General features: G+C 45.6%; 1 protein-coding gene across 4 annotated transcripts in view; it reads right to left on the bottom strand.

The window, feature by feature from the left end:
• The window catches only part of PBX1 (PBX homeobox 1), a 308,878-nt gene that overhangs the window by 27,956 nt on the left and 258,094 nt on the right, over nt 1-22,828 (bottom strand). For 2 of the 4 annotated variants that reach the window (XM_045982819.1, XM_045982817.1), the window contains one exon: nt 234-5,470. The exons of the other annotated variants lie outside the window; for them this stretch is intronic. Coding sequence is in view for 1 of the 2 variants with exons in the window: in XM_045982817.1 (XP_045838773.1) it covers nt 5,378-5,470 (93 nt within the window). In the remaining variant the exon portion in view is untranslated. Of the gene's footprint in view, nt 1-233; nt 5,471-22,828 lie in introns of those variants that run through there. 4 annotated transcript variants of the gene reach the window in all.

Below are 22,828 nucleotides of genomic sequence, written 5' to 3'. Positions count from 1 at the left end.
TCTGCCAATAACTGCCCATAAAAGAACCCTTCCTTTTTCCGTTTCTTCCTTCTGACTTCATAGGTGAGGTCAGCAGCTCGTGAGGTCACTCGCCCCCCTGCCCTGGTAGGTAGGCTTCAAAACGATTAGGGCCACAGTTTAAACCTAATTCACCCTAACAGCAGCCCTAGTTTGGGGGAAGCCAAGGTTGCCAGCACGTAAGAGAAGAAAGTTACACAAAATACAAGTATATATATATTTTTTGCAACAAAAGAAACTATTTATTTGGAATATGCATTACCAGTACAAATTAGGAGACTGCAAAACCTACACCATGTTAGTATCATTAGAGAACACAAAAGTTCAGTTGGAATCAAAAGGGACAGAAGCCTGTGCTCTCACAGAAGCAGAAAAGCTTAAACTTTCAAAACCAAAACAGAGCAGAACTTTGCAGGTTTATACTCTGAGTAATAAGAACAGGGGAGGGGAGCGGGAGAATGAAACCAACAACCGAAGGAAAGCACTTCAAAATAATTGGGGGAAAAAAAGGAAGTAATAAGAGAGAAAAGGGGGAAAACATTGAATGTTTTATTCATTTTAACAAAAGGGGAAAAAAAGTTTACAAAAAATAAAAGATTCCAGAAAGCCTTGAGCTGGGTGTTGAAACCATGAAGGTGATGTGAAAAGCTCGTCATTGTTCTGTTGACTCAGGAACAGGCGGACAGGTGTCTGGGCAGAGACACCTGCGACGCGCTGTCCCACAGTCCTGCATCTCTGCCCTCACTTCTCCTGCTTATGTTCTAGGTGCTTTCTGGACACTTCCATTGTTTGTTTAATGAAAGATGTTTAAGGTAATTTTCTTCCAGAAAATACTGCTTTCTTTTCTCCCACGACTAATAAAAACATTCCAAATCAAGCCGGTTTAACCATTGGCTTTTCAGCAGCCCGAGGGTAGTACGACGTATGCTGTGAAGGCATCAAACTTCACCTCGCAGCATTAAAAGGAGAGCCCCGAGTCAGGCTCAGTTTCTCAACTCTTCATCCAACATCGGGACTCAAGGGCTCAGCAGGCCGACTGACCCCAGGGACAGCCTCCCGGATCTAGTCTATGGAGCCTGTGCCCCATGACACTAGGACGTCTGTGGGATCTGGAAGAAAAAAAAAATCCTCTCTAGTTGTAAGAGGGCTCCCGGAATGTTGTTATTAAACAAGAAGAAAGAAAAGAAAGCACTTCGTCATGACACTCACAGTCAACAAAGGCAAAAAGTCTCTCCCTACTGTATCAAAGGTCTCCCGGGCCGGGTCCTTGAATTTTTAAAGGGCCGAAAGGAGAACCCAGGTCCCTGTGTTTTGTTTTTTTTTTTCCTCAGGGACTGCGGAACCACCACACACTCTGGAAATGCAGGTGAGTGATGGGCCATCCGCTTGGGCTTCACCTTTGTCTCTGAAGTCAACTGCATTCTGGAGCGAAGTAGAACAAGGAAGCCATCTGCTCGACAAATGTCATCTTTTCACATCACCTCATATACATCACGTAAGGAATAAAAACAGCACGATCATAATCCTGACAATGAAAAAAAAGAGCCCCCCCCATAAAACAACCCAAAGTAACACAAAACATAATTTTTTTTTTATATTTTAAAGAGCAGAAATAAAGAAAGAAAAGAATTTATTTCTGGGTCTCAAAGTTAATAAACATAACGTGTTAGGTTGTACCTATTATGCTCACTATCCCAACCTTTTTTTTTTTTTTCGTTTACAAAATGAATTACCGTCACTTTTAAACATTGTGAAACAGGAAATGAATGTGCACAACTCGACACTTTTCTAGCATTCTTGAACTAATTCACAAATGCAAGAAAATAAAAGAAAAATGGGGAAATGATTCATGTAGGTAGTTTGGTGTTAAAAACGAACGCAGGAATGATGTGTATTGTCACAGAAAGAAGAGGGGGAGCCCCCCCATCCTGTTTTGCGTGCTATGAGGGTCATTTTTAAAATTTTTATTATAAACACTATTAAATTCAGACCGCTTTTTTGGTTTTTTTTTTTTATCTGAATATACAAGAACATTCATTATCAAATGTTCATCATCAATACTACAAAGAACGAGACACAAGTCGCAAGAAACAATGGAAAATGTTAATAAAGCTGAAAGAATTGTTGAGTATTTTTTTGTATTTTTTTAAGTTTTTTTTAAATTTGAGTTTCTGTAGTTTCATCTTTTTTGGTATCGAAGTCAGGTTTTTCTGGGCAGAAAAATAAAACTCAGAAGGAAAAGGTGGGGGGGGGGTAAGGTATGTGAGAGAAGGCAACCAGCAAATAAAGAACCACCACCACAGCAAAATTTGAAAAAAGAAAAAAAAAAAAAAGAAAGTCAATGTAAGGAAGGTGCCACTTGGCAGAAGTACTGCACAGGCATCGGTTCCACGCCGGGGGAAAGAGTTAGGGGTGAAAAGGAGGATGAGATGGAGAGTTCCAAGGTGGGCAATCCCAAGGGCTAGTATTACTCAGGGGAAATCGGCTGCCAGGGACAGCGGAGAGCTCCCACTCCCATTAGAAAATGCAGGAGGCCCGGGGCACATTTTAGTATCTGTAGGATTGACCGAATAGGAATTCCCAGGGAGCTGTATTTCCAGAGGCACGCTCTTTCCATCCCCTTCCTTCTGCTGCCAGAGTTCCCATGCTTTGCTTACTGTCAGGGGGATCTGGGGGCTGCCATGTTGGACGTGATGGTGGGCGTGGGGGGGCAGTGGTGGGAAACTGGAACAGAGAGGTCTGAGTGGGGAGGGAAGATGCTGGGCGAGGTGAGAATGTGTGCAAACTCCTTCGGGGAGAGAAACTGTCTGTGCAAATGTAGCTCTGCTCTGATCTGTTTCATCAACTTAAAATGGGAACCATTCAACCCAAATCTTCTTCCTGTTGCCAAGAGAACCGTTCCGGGTCTCTTCTGTACTTTGTGCGGTCAGGCATGTGATGCAGCCGTGCTCCTGTGTGCCCCTGACACTGAGTAAGGTTCTCCACCGCTTCTACGACTACAGTTGTCACAAGATGGGTCCTGCCAGGAAGCCCCTCTACTGAGCCCTGCTGTGATTGGGGGCACAGGTCAGTAGACATAGTCTTTCCACTGCTCTTCATCATCAAGGCATAATTCCATCTTGCCAAAGACTTATTTATTGCCTTTCCTTCAAATTCACACACCTTCTGGTTTCTTAGGCATCCCCTCTCGCCAGCACACACACAGGAGCAATTTCTGTTCATGATTGTAGCGCCATGCACCATTTTCATGGCCTCGTTCGCGGGCCGCCCTTCCCCTCTCTCTTCCGTCCTCTCTCTCACCCACAGGCCTCTCAAGCAGAGTAGATGGGACAGGGGGCTAAGCACTTACAAGGCCACATACTGGATTCAAGTACAAACTAAGAGAACCGGGTCCTATTTTTCTAGTGTGGAGGCTTAGCTCTAGTCTATGAAACCAAACCGACCAAAACAAACAAAAAAGCGACAGTGATTCCCCTTCTTCTCTTTGTCATCATGGCAATGACATCAGGGTATTGATGGTCACCCGAAGCTGGAACAGGAAAACCATTATGTTACCCCGCCATGGCACGAACCCATTGGTCTCAGGGATGACACTTCCCCTGACTTCCCATTTACGGACGGGATATGAATGAAATCAATTCCTTCAGTCTCTCACCAGCCTCTTGGTAAGCCAGACATCATAATCCTCATTTTACAGATGAACAAAATGAGGCACAGAGAGATGTGACCACCTCCCATCATAGCTGGCTTACAGAACCATCTTCTTCACTGGGGCAGCTGGCTATGAGGATGGTAAGCTCAGGTGACACTACAGAACAGCTTTCTAGTACTCTCCTCTCGGATATTCCCAGGAAATGAAAGTCACTGTGACAATTTCACTCAAAACATTACTTCCCCCTTCGAAACCCATCGCTCCCAGATCTTCAAATGAAGCTAACAAAATCTGCCTAAGCCGTGATCTTCTCCAACCCCTCCAGAACAAGAACGTGGTGCCATGTTAACACTTTGAATAATTAATGCAACGCCCCTCGTAGAAAACCAAAAAACAGAATAGACCCAAATCCATTACAGACATTGCGAGTGCTATGTGTGGCTCCCTGAGCGCTCCAGAGGTGGCAGGAACAGGAACAGCGTACGTGGCCAACCTGGCCTCCATTATGATGGAGTCCTGTGGATGTCGTTCTGGTGTGTGGGCATGATGGGGGGCTACAGGTCCCAGAAGCCCCAGGCACATACTGTGTCTCTGTGCCAGTGACCTTCACTCAGAGTTGCTAATTCCCTCTCCTGGGCTCACAAGGCAAATTGCTGGTTGTTAATGTGGGTCTTTGCATGTGGCACATGAGTGATTGGGAGAAAATGAATGTGTGAGGCCATGCATGTGCTGACATGTGCCTGGATGTGCGTGTGTGTGTGTGTGTGTGTGTGTATGTGTAGGTTTAATTGAAGGGCTACAGGATAAGAACTTTCTACTCCTTAGTGGTTCATTCATCACCATGCCCACTCAGATCTGGCTTTGCAGTAGGTTCTGGACATTGCTTACTAGGTGTTGCGTGGTCTCCAAAGACCGTGCCTCTGAAACCAAGAGCTGTTAGAAGAAGGAGGAAGCCTCCAAGAATTCTGCCCTTCTTGTTGCTTACGTCCTCTCCTGAGGCTAGACTTCCTGCCTGGAAATCAACCTAGTCGAGCTGAGACTAGAAAACATGGCACCTTTAGAAACCCAGCTATGGCAGTCCCCGGGGCACAGCTGGGGCCAGGAAGGAAGAGGAGGGAGTGTTCTAAGCAGAACCAGCCCAGGGAGGGAAAAGCAAGAGGAGGCAGGGGGCCTAGAATGAGTGGGGCAATGTGGCGCATTCCTGCTAAGAGGTAGTGAGAGTAAGAAGAGAAACAAGAGAGGGGCTGCCTGTTAACAGAGGGAGTGAGGGATCCGAGTGAGGTAAATTTGGCTCCTCAAACCACCAGCATGAAAACATACAAACACATTTATTATTTTCTTTGTATTTTCTTTCCTCTTTAAATTCCTCTAATTGTTGAAAATATCCTTCCGTGATGTCATAGAGGGCAGGGACCCAGGGAGTCTAGGACAGAGGAGGGAGGGGATAGGAAAGATGGCGGACACCAGGCTGACAGCTGGAGGCAGGGAGGGTGGCTTCTACCCAGAAAAAAAAGGGAAGAGAGTATAAAGAAGTGTCCAGATTGGCTGAAATAGCATCCCAAAGAAGAGAAGAGAAGGAGACTCTTATTGTGTTTGCTGATTGCTTCGACCTCCAGTCTGACCGCTTCAGCGTTGGGAGAGAAACCCTCCCTCCTGGCCCTGTCCCGACTGGGGCACAGGGTCAGCCGGGATGCGATTGCTGGGAGATCAGTTGGAGGTATCAGAGTGAACACTGCCAGGGCCTTCTGTAGGGGAGGTCACTGATGAAGGGGTAGTAGCATCCTGCCAACCTCCATTAGCCTAGAAGGGAAAAAGGGAGAGAAGTCAGTTCTCTGAGATCGGGTGGCCATTTTGAGCAGACAATGACAACAAGGCAACTTGTGTAATGGGCCTACCACAGTGCCTGGCACATGGGGACACTTCTCGGCTAGGCAGCTGTTCTTGTGGTAGATTATACTCCCTCCACCCTCAGATGAGTATGGGTCCTTCCAGTGAGCCTTTGGACCCAAGGTTAATACCTCCCACTTCTCAAAGATACTCTGAGTCCATCCAAGCTGTTGGATGATCATTGTGTGTACTCTAGAGGCATGACAAGTCAAGGGACCCAAGTTCTAGTTCTGAGTCTGGCAAGGGCTAGCTGTTGACTCTGGCAAAGCATGTCCACTTCACTGGCCTTCGGTTCTCCTTTAGAAAAATAAAAAGGGTGTCCAAATGCTTTCTAAGGCCTTTCCCTGCTGTTCCGTATGTTACAGAATGCTGCACTTGTTCTGTGGAAGGTTCTGTACTAGTTGCTCCTGGGCATACAGTGATGAGTGAGAGACAGTTCATGTCCTCAAGGAGGGGGATAAGACATGCATATGAATAACTATAATTCAAGGCAGAGCCTAATAAATGGTACAGCCCCGCTGTTATGGCAGTTCAGGGAAGGCTATTGCCTCCCATCTTGGTGGAACATCAGGGAAAGCATCAGGGAAAAGGTACTCTTTGAGGTGGGCCTTGAAAAGTACAGAAGGTGACTCAGGTAACTCAAACAGGTGAAACAGAGGTGGACTAAGGGCAGCTCTGCATAAATACATCTAGAGAGGTGGTGAGCCAACAGATCGTTTTTTTCTAAGACTCCAAATCCAGAAGCATCCAAACAATGGGATTGTTCTAAAGGATTTGTTTTAACAAACACCCCTAGCTGAAAATATCCCACCATTAAAATAGTTGAAGAATGATTTGTTAGAGTGATCAACTCATGATACATCATTCATAATTGTTTATGTATTTTAAAGCACTGAAACAGAAGTGTACTAAAATGCCTTTTCCCCCCTAATTCCCATGTTCCTTTGAAGTTAATATACCTCACCTCCGAAAATGTTAATGTGGAACAGACCAGGTGTTAGGCATTCCTGGTAAATCATTTTCCACTGTACTCTCCACTCATTTGATTCCCTTAAATACTTAGGGTATATGGGGCAGGTAATATTCTTGCCATTTGGGAGGGACCACAGCTTAGGCTCTAGAAAATTCCATCGTACTGAGGCACATGCTTGACACCTAGGTGCCAGAAACCTGTGTTCACATTTCCTTCATAAGAAAGCAGAGATGTGAGAGAGAAAAGCAGGCATCTGGGTTATGACTGAGATACACAGGCTTCTGAACTTCTGAACCTGGGCTCCTTTTTCTCGGCCCTTCTCATCTACTTAGACTTTTTTTTTTTTTCTCCCACTGGCTCACCCACATGATGCTCCAATCTCCCCTGGAAAGCCAGGTGCTGAATTCATAGCAGCTCCCACCAGTTACCTCTGCAAAAGGATAGTTTTTATTTTTTTTTTTGCCACACCTCAATAAGGAGCAGGTCTGGACACCAAGAGCACAAAGGGTCATCCTGGGAAATGCCAAGGGCATTCCACCTCCATCAGGGGCCCAAGAATAATTGCTTGAAACTCCAAAGCTCCATCTCCCAATGGAGTCAAGCAGCTCCTCTCACCCCCTCTCCCTGCCCAGCACGTTTCTCTTGCTGTTGGTCAGGGATCAGAAGGGGAACAATCGGGGGAGATGGGAATTCTTTTGTTTACAGTTCTTTCTTTGCTCTCTTTCTGGGGCCAAGCCTCTGCAGAATCAAGAACAGAGTTAATTCCGTGTCCTAATGCAGGCTGATCATGGGGGTGATAGGAGCTTAGTCTCCCTTCCCAACCAAGAACATGTATGCTGGTGCCATAATGGGTAGATGGGGAAAAGCAATCATATTCCTTTTACCCCAAAGAAAATCCCTTAATTCTTTGATCTTTTCTGATTATAAAAGATATGCTCATATAATATTTTCAAAAAGAATATTTGCAATCTACATGTGATGGAATACTGAGAAAAGAAAATAAGCATGAAATACACAATGTACAACATCCCTAATCCTACCACTCAAAGACAGTTAGCTGTTAGTATTTTGACACCTGTCTGTCCTAGTCGTCCTTTTTCATATGTGTGTGTTTACTAGAGAGACAGATAAGTCAATAAGTAAATGGCCAGCTGTGTGGGCGTATGTGTGTGTTCGCCGAGTGGTACAGCCTTTTAAGAAAACCTGAGAGAGGTTTCTTAAGAACAGAGTCATGCTGCAGAGAGTCAAGTGCTGGTACAAGGGGAAAAAACTCGTGTCTTAGGATCGACCCGGTGGGAGACAAGTAGACGCAGAAGCTTGGGGAGGCAGTCAGCGTCTGAGGTAGAGTACGAGGCAGGAAGGAGTTTCTCGACCCCGCTCCTAAGGCCCCACTATTACCATTATTTAGCCATGCTCCAATCTCATTAAAATAACAATAAGGGGTGCCCCCAAAGAAAGCTATTAGTCAAGAAAATGAGCCCTGTGGCGTCTCATTAGGAAGGAACCGGCAAGGCATGCTACGTGGACCAGAAGATTCTGGAAGACGCCTTTTGATTCTTGTCTGAGATGAAAGAACTCGAACAGGAGACATCTGAAAAAGTTTTGTTTTCTCAGACCAGTGCACACGATGCCAGAGGGTACAGGGAACTCACAGATGGTAGAGGCAGGAATTAGTCCAAGCCGATATCAAAACTGGCATTTTAATTATGCTAGTTGGCCTGGTGAAGGAGAATATAGAAGACTTTCTATTAAAAACAAATACATAAAATCAATCTCTTCGGCTGCCTTTTTTTCCATTCCCGCTCTACACACACACACACACACACACACACACACACACACACACACACCCCCAGATTGGGTGACCAACTCTCCCAGCATGCCCAGGACTGCCCTGCCCTTGTTAACAGTGAGGTCCCATATTCCCATAACCACTCCCGTCCCCTGCCCCCGAGACCCAAGAACACGGAAAGAGTTGCTCATCCTCCCTCAGGATAACCCAGCAATGACCCCCTACTGCTTGCCACATTCAGGACCCCGTGGCATCTGGTTTTCAAGGTAGAGGTCCACCAGCCCTTTCTGGAATACGCGTGCCCATCACGGGCACAGGCTGAAGAATCCCTCTCTCCGGAGGTGCTTCAGACCCTGGCGCAGGCTCTGCTGCCCCTGCGGCTCACACCTCCGCGATCAGAAAGACGAGCAAGCCCCACAGAACCGGGTTTCCCGTAAATCACTCCGGCTGCTTTAGCCCCACGGCGCCAGCTTTAATGGAAGCCGCTGGGAGGCTGCTCCATCTTGGGAAACAGCTGACCTCGCTTACTGATGCCTTAACCCTGGGGAGCAATTCCTTCCCGCGTCCTGACTGCGGGTGCATATTAAGCAGGAAACCCCACCTTGGCCTGTTTATCTATCTCTGGGGTGGGAGCAGGGAGCCTCAAGGATGGTCTCATTAGCCGCCGCACAGGGGTGGCGAGAATAGTTCATGAGAAATAAGACTCATTTTTATTTTTCTTCTGCACCCCAACTTCTACCTTCACGCTCTGATGCAAAGTCCCCATTGTAACGGACACGCTCACTTCAAATGCTGATGCTGGAAACGCCCAGGAGGCCTAGCAGGGGTGGGAAGGGGAATCCTGCAAAACCTAGCATGTCCCTATTAGCTCTCCAAACCTCGCGAACGGAAGAGCGTTTACATTTGCACCCAGTCCTACAGGTGATCCTGTGGCCTGCAGAGGCTGGAGGTGAGACCTGGGCTCAGATTTAATTCCACCAAGAGGAAGCCCAAGCTGGAGGCAGTCTCATCGTGGGGCCTCAGGGAGGAGGCAGCTAACAGAATATAAAATTAAGATAACGTGCAGCTGGTTTCCCAGATTAAAAAAACACTGGACTTCCAAACACAAATCAAAGCAAAAGGTATTTGGGAACAAAATTATTTCAGAACGAAAACAACTATTGACATCCTACCTGAATGAATTCGGTCCATAACTGATATACCCCATGGCCGCCGGGACCCCTTCTAATGGATAAGGCACGGCCTTCCTGGAGGAGGAGGCCCAGAATGCCCACTATGATGCCACGGATGGAGCAATGGAGGACAGCGACCAGCCACGTGGCTTCTCCGGACAAAACATGAGAACCCAGAATGGCATCCAAAGCGCTGACTTCTCTCCTCTCGGCCACCTTCCCAAGCCCGGACGGGGGCCACCTGCCTCTGCCTCGCCACGGTGGCCACTGGGCCGAGAGCCGCTGGTCCTGTCCTCCGCTCCTTCCCACTCTTCCTCTGAGCTCACCTTAGCAGCACACACTTGACGCAGAGAATTCATCACCAGCTGCGACAGCCCAAGTGAGCCTGGCACTAAGAAACTCTCATTTGCAACCGAGAAATGCGCTGAGGTGCCACAAACGGCCTGATGTCAGCACCAAGTAGAGCTCGATCTGCATACGGGCCAGATGCCATTACCAGAGACGCCCGGAGCGTGGGGGAGGAGGTGGGCGTGCTCCGGGCCCTCAGTCGCCTGGCCGCGGTGGGGCCGGCCAGGAAGAAACACAAAGAAACACGGATGCATCCTCTCGCCCTCTCTAGGCACACACACACACACACACACACACACACACACACGTACGTGCACGCACAGGGACACACACAAACATACACAACCACGACTGTTTGGGGGAGACATCAGCTCACCCAGTGGGGTCCCGTCCTGGATCCGCCACTGTTCCAGGAAGAGGGGAGAACGAGGTGTTCGTGACAGGCACACACGTCTCCCAAGATTGTACGCGAGCGTTTACCAAAAGATGCTCAGGGGCAAAGCAATGCTGTTGGAAAGTCCCCTCAGGGACAAAATATTCAAAATTTCCCCGGGGGGTCTTACAGCAGTGAGCCGGTGCGCACGGGTCTGACACTCTCCAGTCCTATCTCCAGCTGTCACCAGAGCCATCTTGGCAAACTGCAATTCTGATCTCCCTCTTTAACCTCCAACAGCTTCCCACTGCCCTCAAGAGAAGGCTCAGTGTCCTCGTGAGGCCCACCACGTCCTTGATCTCACTCACTCCCCAGCCCAACGCTTGTGTTTCGTACTTCAGCCACATGTGGCCACTGAGAAGTTCCGCTAGCGGAGCGTCCTTCCCTGCCTGCTTCCTTCTCCGTGAAGACTCCACTCATCCCATTTCGGGCCACTCACACTTTGGGCTGGTTTTCAAGGTTGAGACGAAGTATCCTTGTGCCCCTATTTGCCCCGTGGCCATGTCTCTTCGTCGTGCAGGTGTGTCGTCCTCCCCCCACCCCTGCTCCCCTCTCCCCAGGGCTGCACCCTCCTCCCTGTGTTCCCAGTTCGCACCTGTGCCGCCACATTGCATTGGTTCCCTTCTGTGTCTGTCTCACCTACCAGACCATGACCGTAGGGCTGTGGGACTTAGCTCTGTTTCCAAAGGGCCTACCACAGTGCCCGAGGCAGCACAGATTTTAATAAATCTCTCTTGGGGGGACATACAAAGAAGTAAACGTTCAGTGGCACGACAACGTTTGTGCTCCATTGTGGGTGTGGACAGATCCATGGTATCAGACCCGGGGCCGCCACAGTTCAGTCTGACGACGTGTGAAGAGCCGTGTACACCCAGCAAACAGTCAAGGGCTAAAGCAGAGACGGGGCTAAGGTTCAGGGGAGCTTTTACATCTAGGGAGTGAACTTTTCTAAGCAGGCGTCTGGGAGATCTGGTGCTTTCAAAGCTTATCCCTAGTAAGGAAGGACGATGTATATTTACACTGCTCTGTTCTATTTCTTTAAAAAATGGTTAAAAACCCACTGGATCCTGCCTGTAGCAGCTCCGCAGCTCTGCACACCATCTCAACAAGGAGCCCCTCCCTGGGGCACAGAGAAGAGGAAGATATCACCGTCCCCTACATCCGGAACGGCCTTCTGGTCACCTCACCAGTGGGAATCACAGAAATGTCGGGACCAGACATTGTCTCTGCGCGGCCTGCGGGGACGCTCCCCATCTTCTCCTTCTCTGAGGCTGAGACCCACATGCAATTCCAGCTTTGACCTTGGGATCTGGGATCGGAGTTGCCAGATGAAACGTAGGACATCTCCCTAATTATGGATAAACAATAAGGAACGTTCTCCTTGAAGTCGGTGTATGCAGTGTTTTCATTTGCTAGATGCGGACAATTCTATTTGGGATGAACATCTACACTCAACCCCAGAAATATTTGATTCTGGCTTCCTCTGGTACCACAGACAACTCAGAGTCAGTGTAGCCGTGGGTCCCGCTCTGACCTTTGCACCGGTATCTCCGTACAGGCGCGTCTCTGCGGCGACAACACCTTTGCCAAGTCTGCGCCTGCCTGTGGGTCATGTTGCTATTTCTCACAGTTCAGCTGAGACTGAGAGAGTGACTTGCTTTTGCAGTTCCAGTTCTGCTCTGCAACTTCAGCTCCAGCCAACGACTAGCTGCCGCCACATTTCCCTTAAGTCTGTCCCGTGCCACTGGCTCCAGAATCCCTGTTTGCAGGGTCCCCTGACTGCTGTGACCATCCTCCCCAGTTGCCACCTGCCACCAGGTCAGTCCCTGGTGACCTAACCGCCAAGTCCCACCAGCACACCCCTTTCTAGCCACAGCCTCCTGAGCTCTGAGATTTTGCTCTGAAGGTCTGGATGTGAAGAAACACCGGCAGTGAAGCAGACATTCCTTGTAGAGAACCGATCGCCTGGCTAACCATGACTTCAGTAGTGTAAGCTGCTGCCGAGAAAGGATAGATTTCCCACTGCCAAAGCAAGATTCCTTCTCACTCCGTAGTGAAGTCCAGTGGGAGGCTCTGTGCCTTTGCCTGTCCCTGTCCTCTGATCTCTAGAAATCCATGCCATTGCCTACAGCCTGGCCTGAAGGTCACCTCCTTCCTTCTTCAAGACACACCATCACCCACTTTCCTAAATGGGAAAGTGGCTTTGAAAGCCTCCCTGGTGTCCCGGCCCTGGGAGGACACGGCCATCTGGTGGCCGGCGCCCATCCTACCTGCGCCACTGGGCAAGGACAGTGCCACTAAGTTTCCGACTTTGGTCAATGAGTACATAATGCTATACAAACCCAGTGGGAGCTCCTATTCCCACTTCTCAGGTGAGGAAACGAGGACTCGGGAACTAGAATTTGCCAGACTCAGTCCCTGCTATGTGCCACCGCTTTCGGACATTTCAGGTTTTGAAAGGTCAGGCCGTGTGACCGGGTGGGCACCACACGTAGAGCACAGCTCAGGGCTGAAGGCAGGGGACTCTCGGCTGCAGTTCACCTTCAGGGACTCTTTATGCTGTTCAGGAAAATGCTAGAATGTACGTACCAAGAGCCCAGCCTCAAAAGAGTCTTTTGGGGGATTCTAAGATCTCTCGCTCCTAAGCCTCAATTCACCTCACCAGACTCGGTTTTAGACAAGACACACCCTACTCCCCTGGGGAGTGGGGTCTGGGACCCCACCATGCGCGGCGCCATCTTGCTAGATGAGACTAAGTTATTGTAACTGGAAATGCAGAATCCTGCTCTCAGACCTGTCCAGTGAATTTGGCATTCCTCCATTTGGTTATGAACAGGGAACTCTCTGACCAGTCAGGCTCTCCAGCCTCCTCCGGTGCGCACTCTAGCGGCTGTCCAAGGGGTGACAGTCAACACCCAACCGCAGGACCATCAACCGCCACATCGTTAAGGTGCGCCACCCTGCCGCCACCCAGCGCCACACAACGGAAATACACAGACGGACCGACTCTGAGATCGAGAGCTATTTTGGCGCTGCCTTAGCGCCATCCTTTCTAATTCATCTGTGAGAAGGCCCAGAATGAATACTGCACATAAGGCTCTTCAGACACACAGGACGGTTTGGGGAAACTTTCCTGGCTTGCACAGGATATAGAGTGTGCATTTCTAGGCATACGGCTGGGCTGCTTTCTTAATTTTATTAAAAGTGCCAATCGGACAGCTACACATAATGTTTCCGTGTCCCAGACTTACGGAGTCCTTGGGTGAAACGTGCATCGGGAAGTTAAACCTTAAAATTTGTTTTATTTAACATTGTCAAAGAAAAATAAGCTCAGCCTGATTTAGCTAAATAGAGGTGCCTTAGTGCAGAAAAGTATTTATATCTCAATAAACATCTCTGAACTCAGACCTGCATACACCAAAACACACAGACGCTTACACACGTCCATACAGCGCTCATGAACAGGCAACATTTCCGCAGGTTTTTATCTTATTTACATAGAACCATACACGTTTAGAAAACACAGCAACTAAAGAATGCAGAGACCGACACTCTCCACATGCACATACGCACAGATGCTGCTTAAACTCGAAAAGGGTAAATGTATAAGACAACAGAAGATTGTATTTACGCATAGAGCTAAATCTGGATAATTCAAGCAAAGGGTATTTTTTTCTTTTTTAACTCTCAGTATAAATTATCCGATTGGCTGATTCTACACAGCCCCCAATTCTTTATTTTATTTTTATAACCTCTGATTTTGCTTTGGCTCTTCTGAAAAGCTATTATTTACTCTGGGCACACACAGGAATTATATATACACCTTAACGATGAACGGTAACTATACACAGAAAACACACACACACACATACACACACACACAGATGAAACGCGTGGCGTAGACCTTGGGGCTATTTACCGTCACACAGGAAGCTACAGCCCCTTCCACTTTTCTGACCATCCAAGAGACAGCAATTACCCCAGATTATCAGACCAACAATGACATGCCGCGTAAAGAGAGACACCAAGCCAACTCTGCATCCCAGAGACTGGCATATTCAAGTACACTTAGGACATTAATAGCAATTTACGTGCCATCACTGAGACAAAGCCACAAAGGCTCCACTGGCAGCCTCTTATTTTGAAGCCTATTATTTGTGGGAGTTACAGGCTATAATCACAACAGAAACTTTCAAAACCCTTATCTTCCGTGACGCACCAAATCTATTTCAGAGTCATAATTGCTATGTCACCGGAGAGTTTGCTGCTTAATGCACTCAAATGCCATTTAGTGTTTGCAGGGTCATTACAGCTAACAGAAGGGTGGGGAGGGGGAGGGATGTGGTGGGAAGCTGGGGGGGGGGGGAGGGGAATGCAGACGGAGAATGTTGAGGGGAATGTGCTAGAACGGGGCACTCGTTTATGTAGGGGAGGATACTGTTGTTTTGAGCATTCCTCTTATCGACAAAATGAGAGCAAGAGCTTGAAAACTCCCCACGGACTTGAAAATGCAGAATTGAGACTTCAGTGGCTACCGACCGAGAGATCCTTCATGGAGGCTGGGGAATGGCCTCTCTTATTCTGGGATTCTCAACCAGGTGTCAAAGTGGGTTGATTTTTTAAGAATTTCCATATTTTCCTTTTACGCCGTTCCAGAAACCTCTGCAGTTGGGATCTTCCATTGGAGCTGTGGGCTTGGGAGTCTGAGCTGGCTTTTCTGTGCGTGTTCTGCTACGGAACGGGAAGGGTGGGGGGTGGACGGTGCCCGTGAGGAGTCAAAATTCTGCAGCTCAGAATAACGTGCTCCCTCACAGGTGGCCGAGGAAGATACCGGGAGGCCGACACGGCAGCCAAACCACTAGAAGACATCACGTCACTCAGAAGACTGTTTTCTAGACCCACGGTCCTAAGAAAGCTGGTTAATGTCCATCGCTTGCTTTCTTCATCCTGACTACAAACTAGCCAAGGACATATTTGACTGATTAACATATCTCTAGGTTTTCCAAGAAATCTCCAAGGTTCTGTTTTCTAGCCCCGAGGTTTTTCCTAGACTAGAAATACAGAAAATGTTAAGTGAATTCGGACTTCAGGGTTAATTTTTTTTTTAAAAGATCAACACCAGTATTATAGATCTGCCTTTAGTTTTCCTAGGATAAAAAAATTCACCTTTCACACTAAAGAACTTTCCACAGAAACAGACAGAATGAGACCTTTTGTCCACAGAAGTCCCCATCCACTGAGAAATAAGAGTCTTCTCTGTATTGTCTACACGTTGGCCAAGTGCAGGATGGAATAATAACATTATTGTATAAAAGTTCTTAGAAATTAAATGGAAAAGATGAACATTTCAAGAATATGTATAGAAGGCTGGCAAACATACAAAAAATGTTCAATATTACCAGTGTCGAAGAGATACAAATTAAATTAAAATAAAAACGAGAGGCCATTTTATAGTTTGATAATTGACAAAGATTTAAAAGACTACTAAGACACTATTCCTGAGAGTGAGGAAGCAGGAATGATCGTGAACTTTTGGTGGGAGCTGTGCGTTCATACAAGTTTCCAGAAGATACGTTTCCCTACATCGCGAAAGCCTTAGTCTAGTTTGTATCCTTTGATCCAGCAATTCCATTTCTAGGAATGTACTCAAGGTAGTAACAGAAAATATACACTGAGTTTTCTGTATTACGCTGTTTACCAAAGTGTTTTTAATAATAGTAAAAACCATCACCACCACCCAGAAAGCAAGAAAACAGCCTAACCCTTCCACCGAGAGTGATTAAGTAAATTATGGACTTTCTCTATACCATGCTTCTGTGCAGTTATGAAAGTTATGTTTGAGAAGAATGTTTAATGATATGGAAAATACTCATAATATATGTTTAGTAAAATAAGTAGGTGACAAAATGATATGTCCGATAGGACCATAGCTCTTCTACACCCACGCAAAACACTTCCACACAGAATGCGCGAAGGCTGGAGAGCAAAAAGTTAGCAGTAACTTCCTTCTGTGTGATTTTCCCCTGCATTCCCCACATTTTCGATGTTCATATTAATTTTCCATCAGAAAATAAAAAGTAAATGTAGAAATTAGACAAAGCGTATGTGGGAACGTCCGCATCTGATTTCGATCTTTGTCTTGCGTGTTTGAAAGGTCTTGGCTAATCTTCAGAGCTCACTGGAAAACAAGCCAGGGCAATCAGTGGTCAAATACCAGTATGAGGTCTATCTTACATGGAGGCAACTGGGACTCTCGCCTAGAGAAGACAAAGTTAGCAAATGATTTCAAAACTCTCTTCAAAATATAACTACCTGCGAAGAATGTTCATCAGTTGTTTTTCCCCTGCCACAAGAAAGTAAGGTCAAAGACGGCGAAACACGGCAATCAACTTAGATGAGATACAGAATTGCTTGAGAATCTCCCTTTCATTTTCCTGCCCTAATGCCCAGTACAGTAACTGGGTAATAACAGATTCCAAGAAAATGCTTGCTGATCAAATGAGTAAATGAGGGAGTGAATGAACTTCAGATCAAACTCAAGGCCACAGAGTCAGTATCTGCTCCAGAAAAAAGTATGGAAAAGACAAGAAAGGGCAACAGATGTCTGGGCACTGAAAATCTACCCATAAAAGGTTAAGGAAGTGAGTTGGTGGAGATGGTAGGGTGCGAGGGACAGAGAAGTTGGAGGTAAAGGATGTGTGTAATAAACAGAAAGAAAAAAGAAGAAAAAAGTTCATTCTTTTGTGGGAGAGCCTTTCTGGACAACAGGAACACCAAAATGCATATGCTTGCTTGCAGGAGTTCCAAGTAGGCAGAAAATCCAGCCACAAGTCTGCTTGCTGGTTTTAAAAATAAATAAGCAAAAAATATAAGGAAAGAAAGAGAAAGCTTTTGACTATAGGTTCAAGCAAGCTCAGAGCAAAAAGCAGTAAGCACCTGCTATGTACCAAGCCTGAACTGAAAGCTGGGATATAAAAACCAGGGCCCTTCTGTTTAGAAACCAGGGGGTCTAGAGAGAAGGTAAAGAAAACAACCAGAAAAGGACTCCTACTCCGACCCGGCCTGCTAAGTACTATGTAGACACAGTCTGCAGGGACCAGAAGTACTTATAGGAGAAGATGATCCTGGACTACATCTTACAAATTCAGTGCAATTATGGTTCTGGGCTATGGATTCTACTGCTTGAGAATTTTGATTACCAGGAATTGCCTCTAGGAAAGGCCAAGCTCAGTAGCATAAGATGCGGAAAGAAGGACATTTATAGCACCAGAAGCTTCCAAAACTCATGGTCTAGATGGGAAGCACCAGGCTAGGTTCTTGGTGATCTTCAACAGCAAAAATCATCACACTAGCCAAGGAATGCCAATGGGTATCCGCAGGTCTGTTTTGCTCACCTTTAATTTTATTGTTGTTGTTATTGTTCTATGCCTGGTTTTACCCACCTCTGAACGTTCTTTGTTTTTGTGTTTTAGACATTTTAAAAAAATGTCCTGATTGTTTTAATAAACTTGAGTTAAATAACATAATGCATATAAAGTACATAGCACACGAGAAGTCAGTAAGTGTTAGTTATTAATACAATTATTAAATGTCATTTTAGCCTGTTAATTTTCTATCCTTATTGTGTTTTAATTGTTCTTTAATTTACTGCTTTATCCCACTTCCTTATTTTATTACTACTTGATCTGTTTTATCATCTTTGTAAGTATGTTCTTAGCTGATGTTATTTATTTAACAACTCGTCCCAGCTTATTTTATGCTTTTAGTGTTCTCTTTAGTAATTGCGTGTCCTAATTGCTTTTAACCTCCACTTTGCCGCTTACCACGCAATTTCCTCATCCTCCTGCCGTTTGTACCCTTCCGTTCATTCCCCCGTAGTTCATGAGTATCCTCTTTCTTGCTGGTTCCATTTCTCTTCTTTCCTGGCTCTTTTGATCTAAGTGTTTATCATAGAAATACAGGTCACACATTTCCTAGCTCTTTAATATGGGTCGCTCTTTTTTATATTTAATTTTAAAAATTTTATTCATATTATATTATCCTTGCATGTTGTTACATTTTTAATTTTTTAAAAAGATTTTATTTATTTGAGAGAGAGAGAAAGCAAGTGCATGCAAGCTGGAGAGAGAGGGAGAGAGAATCTGCCGCAGACTCTGTTGAGCGAAGAGGTTCACGATGGTGAGATCACAACCCGAGCTGAAACCAAGAGCCAGCCGCTTAACCTAGAGTCACCCACAGGCCCCGTGCCAAGTGTTCAGTGTCAACAAAGAGGAGGGACTGTCTCAGTAGAAGTCCTACCCAGCAAAGCAAGGTGGTCCCTTCCGTTGGTGTGGGAGAAACTGTGACTCCGTGGTTGATACTCTGGTTTCTTCAATGCTAACCTCCCCCCCCAACCCCAAACCATTATTTCACAGGGGTAAGCCATTAAGTTAAAATTTTTCTCTTCCATTTTACTGTCCCCAAATAAAAAAAAAAAGATTTTTCTTGACTTCATATACAAATTCCTCAGTCTTGCTGTGTATTTTAATGAACCACCAAATTTCTCCACGAGGAGACACCAGATCTGAAATTTCTGCTCTCTCTCCTATGATCATTGGGTCCTTGGCTAAGTTGGTTAACCAAATGGGACACAACAGTGACATAGGGTAGGCTCTATCCAGGGAAGGGCTTTCTATGTAATTTTTTGATTTAATTTTAAGAAGAGAAGCCACTGATCTTAAGCATTCTCTATGCCACCCAAAAAGGATACATAATGTAATGGTCATAAGTGAGTTCTCACAGTTCTTCTCCCTATCAGCCAGGCTCTAAAATATTTGTTATCAGGAAACATAACAGATTTGTTTACGGTAAGGTTCTTGCCAAGTCCCTTTACTTAACACAAGAACTAGAGGTTTAAGGCTCCCTCTGGACAAAGGTTAAGAACAGGGTTTTGGAGTCAGACTGGGCTGAATGTGGGTCCACATCCTGGCGTTATCCTTCTCTGGCTATTTGCTCTTGAGTAAACTACTTAATTTCTGAGTCTCTGTTTTCTTATCCATAAAATGGAGAAGAGAGTGTTGATAAAAACACTGGGATGAGGGGAGCCTGGGTGGCTCAGTCGATTACGTGTCCAACTTTTGATTTTGGCTTCGAGAGATTGAGCGCTGTGTTGGGCTCTGTGCTCAGCAGGGAATCTGCTGGAGAGTCTCTCTCCCTCTGCCCCTTCCCCAGATCACACCTCTCTCTTTTTCTCAAATAAATAAATAAATCTTACAAAAAAGATTAAAAAAAAAAACACTGAAGTATTAGGATACAGACTAAATATTACAAGTTAGTGTTCTCAGTGTGGATGTCGGTAGAAGCTTGGGTTTGCCTCAGAACTTTACACATGGAGTTGGCTGTGCCTTTGCTCTCTCACCTCTCGAAAAGGGCAAAGAGTATTCAGTAGTGACCCTGGGTCTCTCTACGACTCCCAGCTCTGGTGGCAGAGAAGCCTGGCACTTCTCTCCTTAGGACCTCACCCTTTTCAATTACCCCCTTAGTCTCAGGGTTGGCTGAAGATGGGCTTGCACACTCCCATGACAGATCACTTCTCTTAAGGAGGAATAAAGTACAATTTTGGACAGGTGTGTGGCTTTGGAAAATAATAAGTTTATATAATTTGGGGGAGAAGCTTTAGAACTGGACTTTAAGCTAAAGGGGACTAGAGAAGAAAAGGGAGGAAAAGAAGATGGAAGGTGGGAGATAGAGTATCTTCTAAGCGAGGAGGTCCACTGTAATTTTCAAATATCATTAGTGTCTGTTTTTAGGTACTTCAAAGGTTCTTATTATGGCAAAGGGAACACAAGTCCCTTTAGAAGCAGTTGTTATATCAAGTCAGAACCGAACGCAAGTGTAGACTAAAGCATCTGATTGAATATGCAATGGACTTTTCTTCAGCAGAGTCGGGCTCTCAGATTGATCAAGAGTGAGTGGCCGTCGGGGGAGGGGGGCGAGAGGTGACATCCGACAGCCTAGAAGAGGACAGATTACTCTGTGGTCAACTTTGTGCTCTGGCCTTCTTTCTTCATTTTCGTTTTTGTAAACTGTGCGAAAGGGGTAGACACAAGAAGGTGAAGGATAGTAAATTTTCACAGGTGTATCCATTGGTCAAAACTCAGGAGAATGTACATTAACCATCTATAAGCTTAACTGCATAAAATTTTACTTTAGAAGACAAAGAAAACTATAAACGAATACAGAATACTAGTTAATGATGCCCATGCCAGTAATGTCGAGTCAGGCAAACCTGTACGACTGCTGCCAATTTACTTTGAAATGCATCCGAGGGGCGCCTGGGTGGCTCAGTGGGTTAAAGCCTCTGCCTTCAGCTCAGGTCATGATCCCAGCGTCCTGGGATCGAGCCCCGCATCGGGCTCTCTGCTCAGCGAGCAGCCTGCTTTCCTCTCTCTCTGCCTCCCTCTCTGCCTACTTGTGATCTCTCTCTGTCGAATAAACATTAAAAAAAAAAAAAAAAAAAAAAAGAAATGCATCCGAAAAGTCCGCTGGCTTGGCGACAGAAGGACGCAGATATGGGTAGACGCAGGATGAAATATGGATGCCAGAATGTGGGTGGTAGGCATTGTGGCTTCCCTGTGAAATTCTCCCAACTCTTCTGTATGTTGGAAAAACATTAAAATAAATGCTGGCAAAAAATGTTTTAGAGGTAGTATCCTTCCTGCAAAAGCAACAAAAACAATAAAAACAACAACAGGAAAAAAACAATGTAATTCCTTCTCTTAGGTAAGCCCTAAGCACCGTCCAAATGTGCTTCCCTCTAGAGCAGAGCTTCTCAAACAGAATGTGCTTCAACATCACCAGGGGATCTAGGTAAAGGGCAGAAACTGATTTAACAGTCTCGGCAAGGCCTGAGATTTTGCATTGCTCGCGAGCTCCCAGGTGATGCCAATGTCTCTGGTCTGCGGCCAAACTTCGAATAGGCTAGCGGGTCAGTGGGGAGGGAACAGCTAAGCAGTGGCTGCCAGCAAAGGCTCTGGGCACCCGGGCAATCTGAAACAGAGACAGGACCTCCTATAAGGTCGAAATGATTTTTAGACTTAAAGGGTTCAAGATGAGTTCAAAGACATGTCTGGCTTAGGCTTAAAAATTATTAGGCTAGATGAATGAATGGCTGACCGAGTCTACAATTACTGCAAATAGAGCCACAATACATGTGGCATTTATAAATTTATATTTTAAAACCTTCCTCCATATTCCTTCATAGTTTAAAGCTTATGATTATGCTAATCTCGTTAACTTCCTGTACACGGTTAATTTTTAATGACGAGTTCTAGTTGCTTTAGGAAAGTCTGATTTAGGCAGAAAACATGTTTCTCTGTGGTCAGTGTTAGGAAGTTTTCTGTTTTTACAGTGTGATCACAGAGTCAACACGATTGTCCCATGTTTGGTGACCCCATGTTGCTGGCGGGGCATCTAGGATGGCACTGTGCAACATGGCGGCCACTCACCACGTGTGGCTCTTCAAATTTCAATGAACTCAAATTAGAGACATTTACAAATTTGGTTTTTCAGTCACACTAGTCACATGTCAAGTGCTCAACAGGCATGTGGGGCTAACGGTTAACTTATTGGCCAGCGGGGAAACAGAACATTTCCATCAGTGTAAAAAGTTCTTTTGGACAGCATGTCTCTGTAAAATCTCTAGAAGAATGGCAAATGTCAATCCATGTTTCTAAGCCACTCACATTTTTAGTTCATAGGAATATGAAGATATATGTAAATTCCTCTCACAATGGCCATTCCCAAAATTCGTTAAAATATTATTATTTTGGCTCTATTGGGTGGAAGTATAGAGCTTCTGTTTCAGAGAAGCAGGGATGGAATAAATAACTCCCAGCATTTCTAGCATTCTGTGACTCTACTGGGTGCCAAAACCGTGTCTTACTGACATCTATGTGGCCCACGATGGATATTAGAAGGTCCTCAAGAAATAGTTGTTTAATAAAGCATTTACTCATTTATTTACTTTTCTGGTCAGCTGTTCCAGACTCAAACTGGTCCCACTTCCTGTCCTATTTCTCCATCAAATTCAAGAATTGGAACACTTCGTATTTGGAGATATAGAAAAGAATTTCCCCAAACTCAAATAGAGTCAGAGGTAAGTAGATATATATACATACAAAATATGCATATATATATATTTTTTTAAAGTACCAAATTTTAAAATAACAATTGGATTTTCTAAGACAGAGGTCTAACATGTTATCTGAAACAAGCTAAGAACATGGAACTCTTTCCCAGAAGGTAAGAAGTCATCAGCAGAAATTGATGCCAACATTTCCCACAATTAAATTCAGCCGATTTAATTAGCTTAATATTTACTGAGGTCTAGAGGAGCCGTGCCACTTTCAGGAGCAACTACCATTTTGAGATTGTGAAATTTTTCTTTATAGAGCAGAGGGCGGGACCGACTTGGGTCTAGAAAATCTGACCGGAACCTCACCCAAGAGTGGCATGGCTGCAGGGCCAAATCTGGGCCCGCCTGGGTAGGGCGCTCTAAAATACCAATTCAGTG

This window comes from Meles meles, chromosome 17, assembly GCF_922984935.1.
Source record: "Meles meles chromosome 17, mMelMel3.1 paternal haplotype, whole genome shotgun sequence".
Lineage (NCBI taxonomy): Eukaryota > Metazoa > Chordata > Mammalia > Carnivora > Mustelidae > Meles > Meles meles.
Note: the sequence above shows the minus strand (reverse complement) of the source record. Positions and strands in the feature narration are given on the sequence as shown.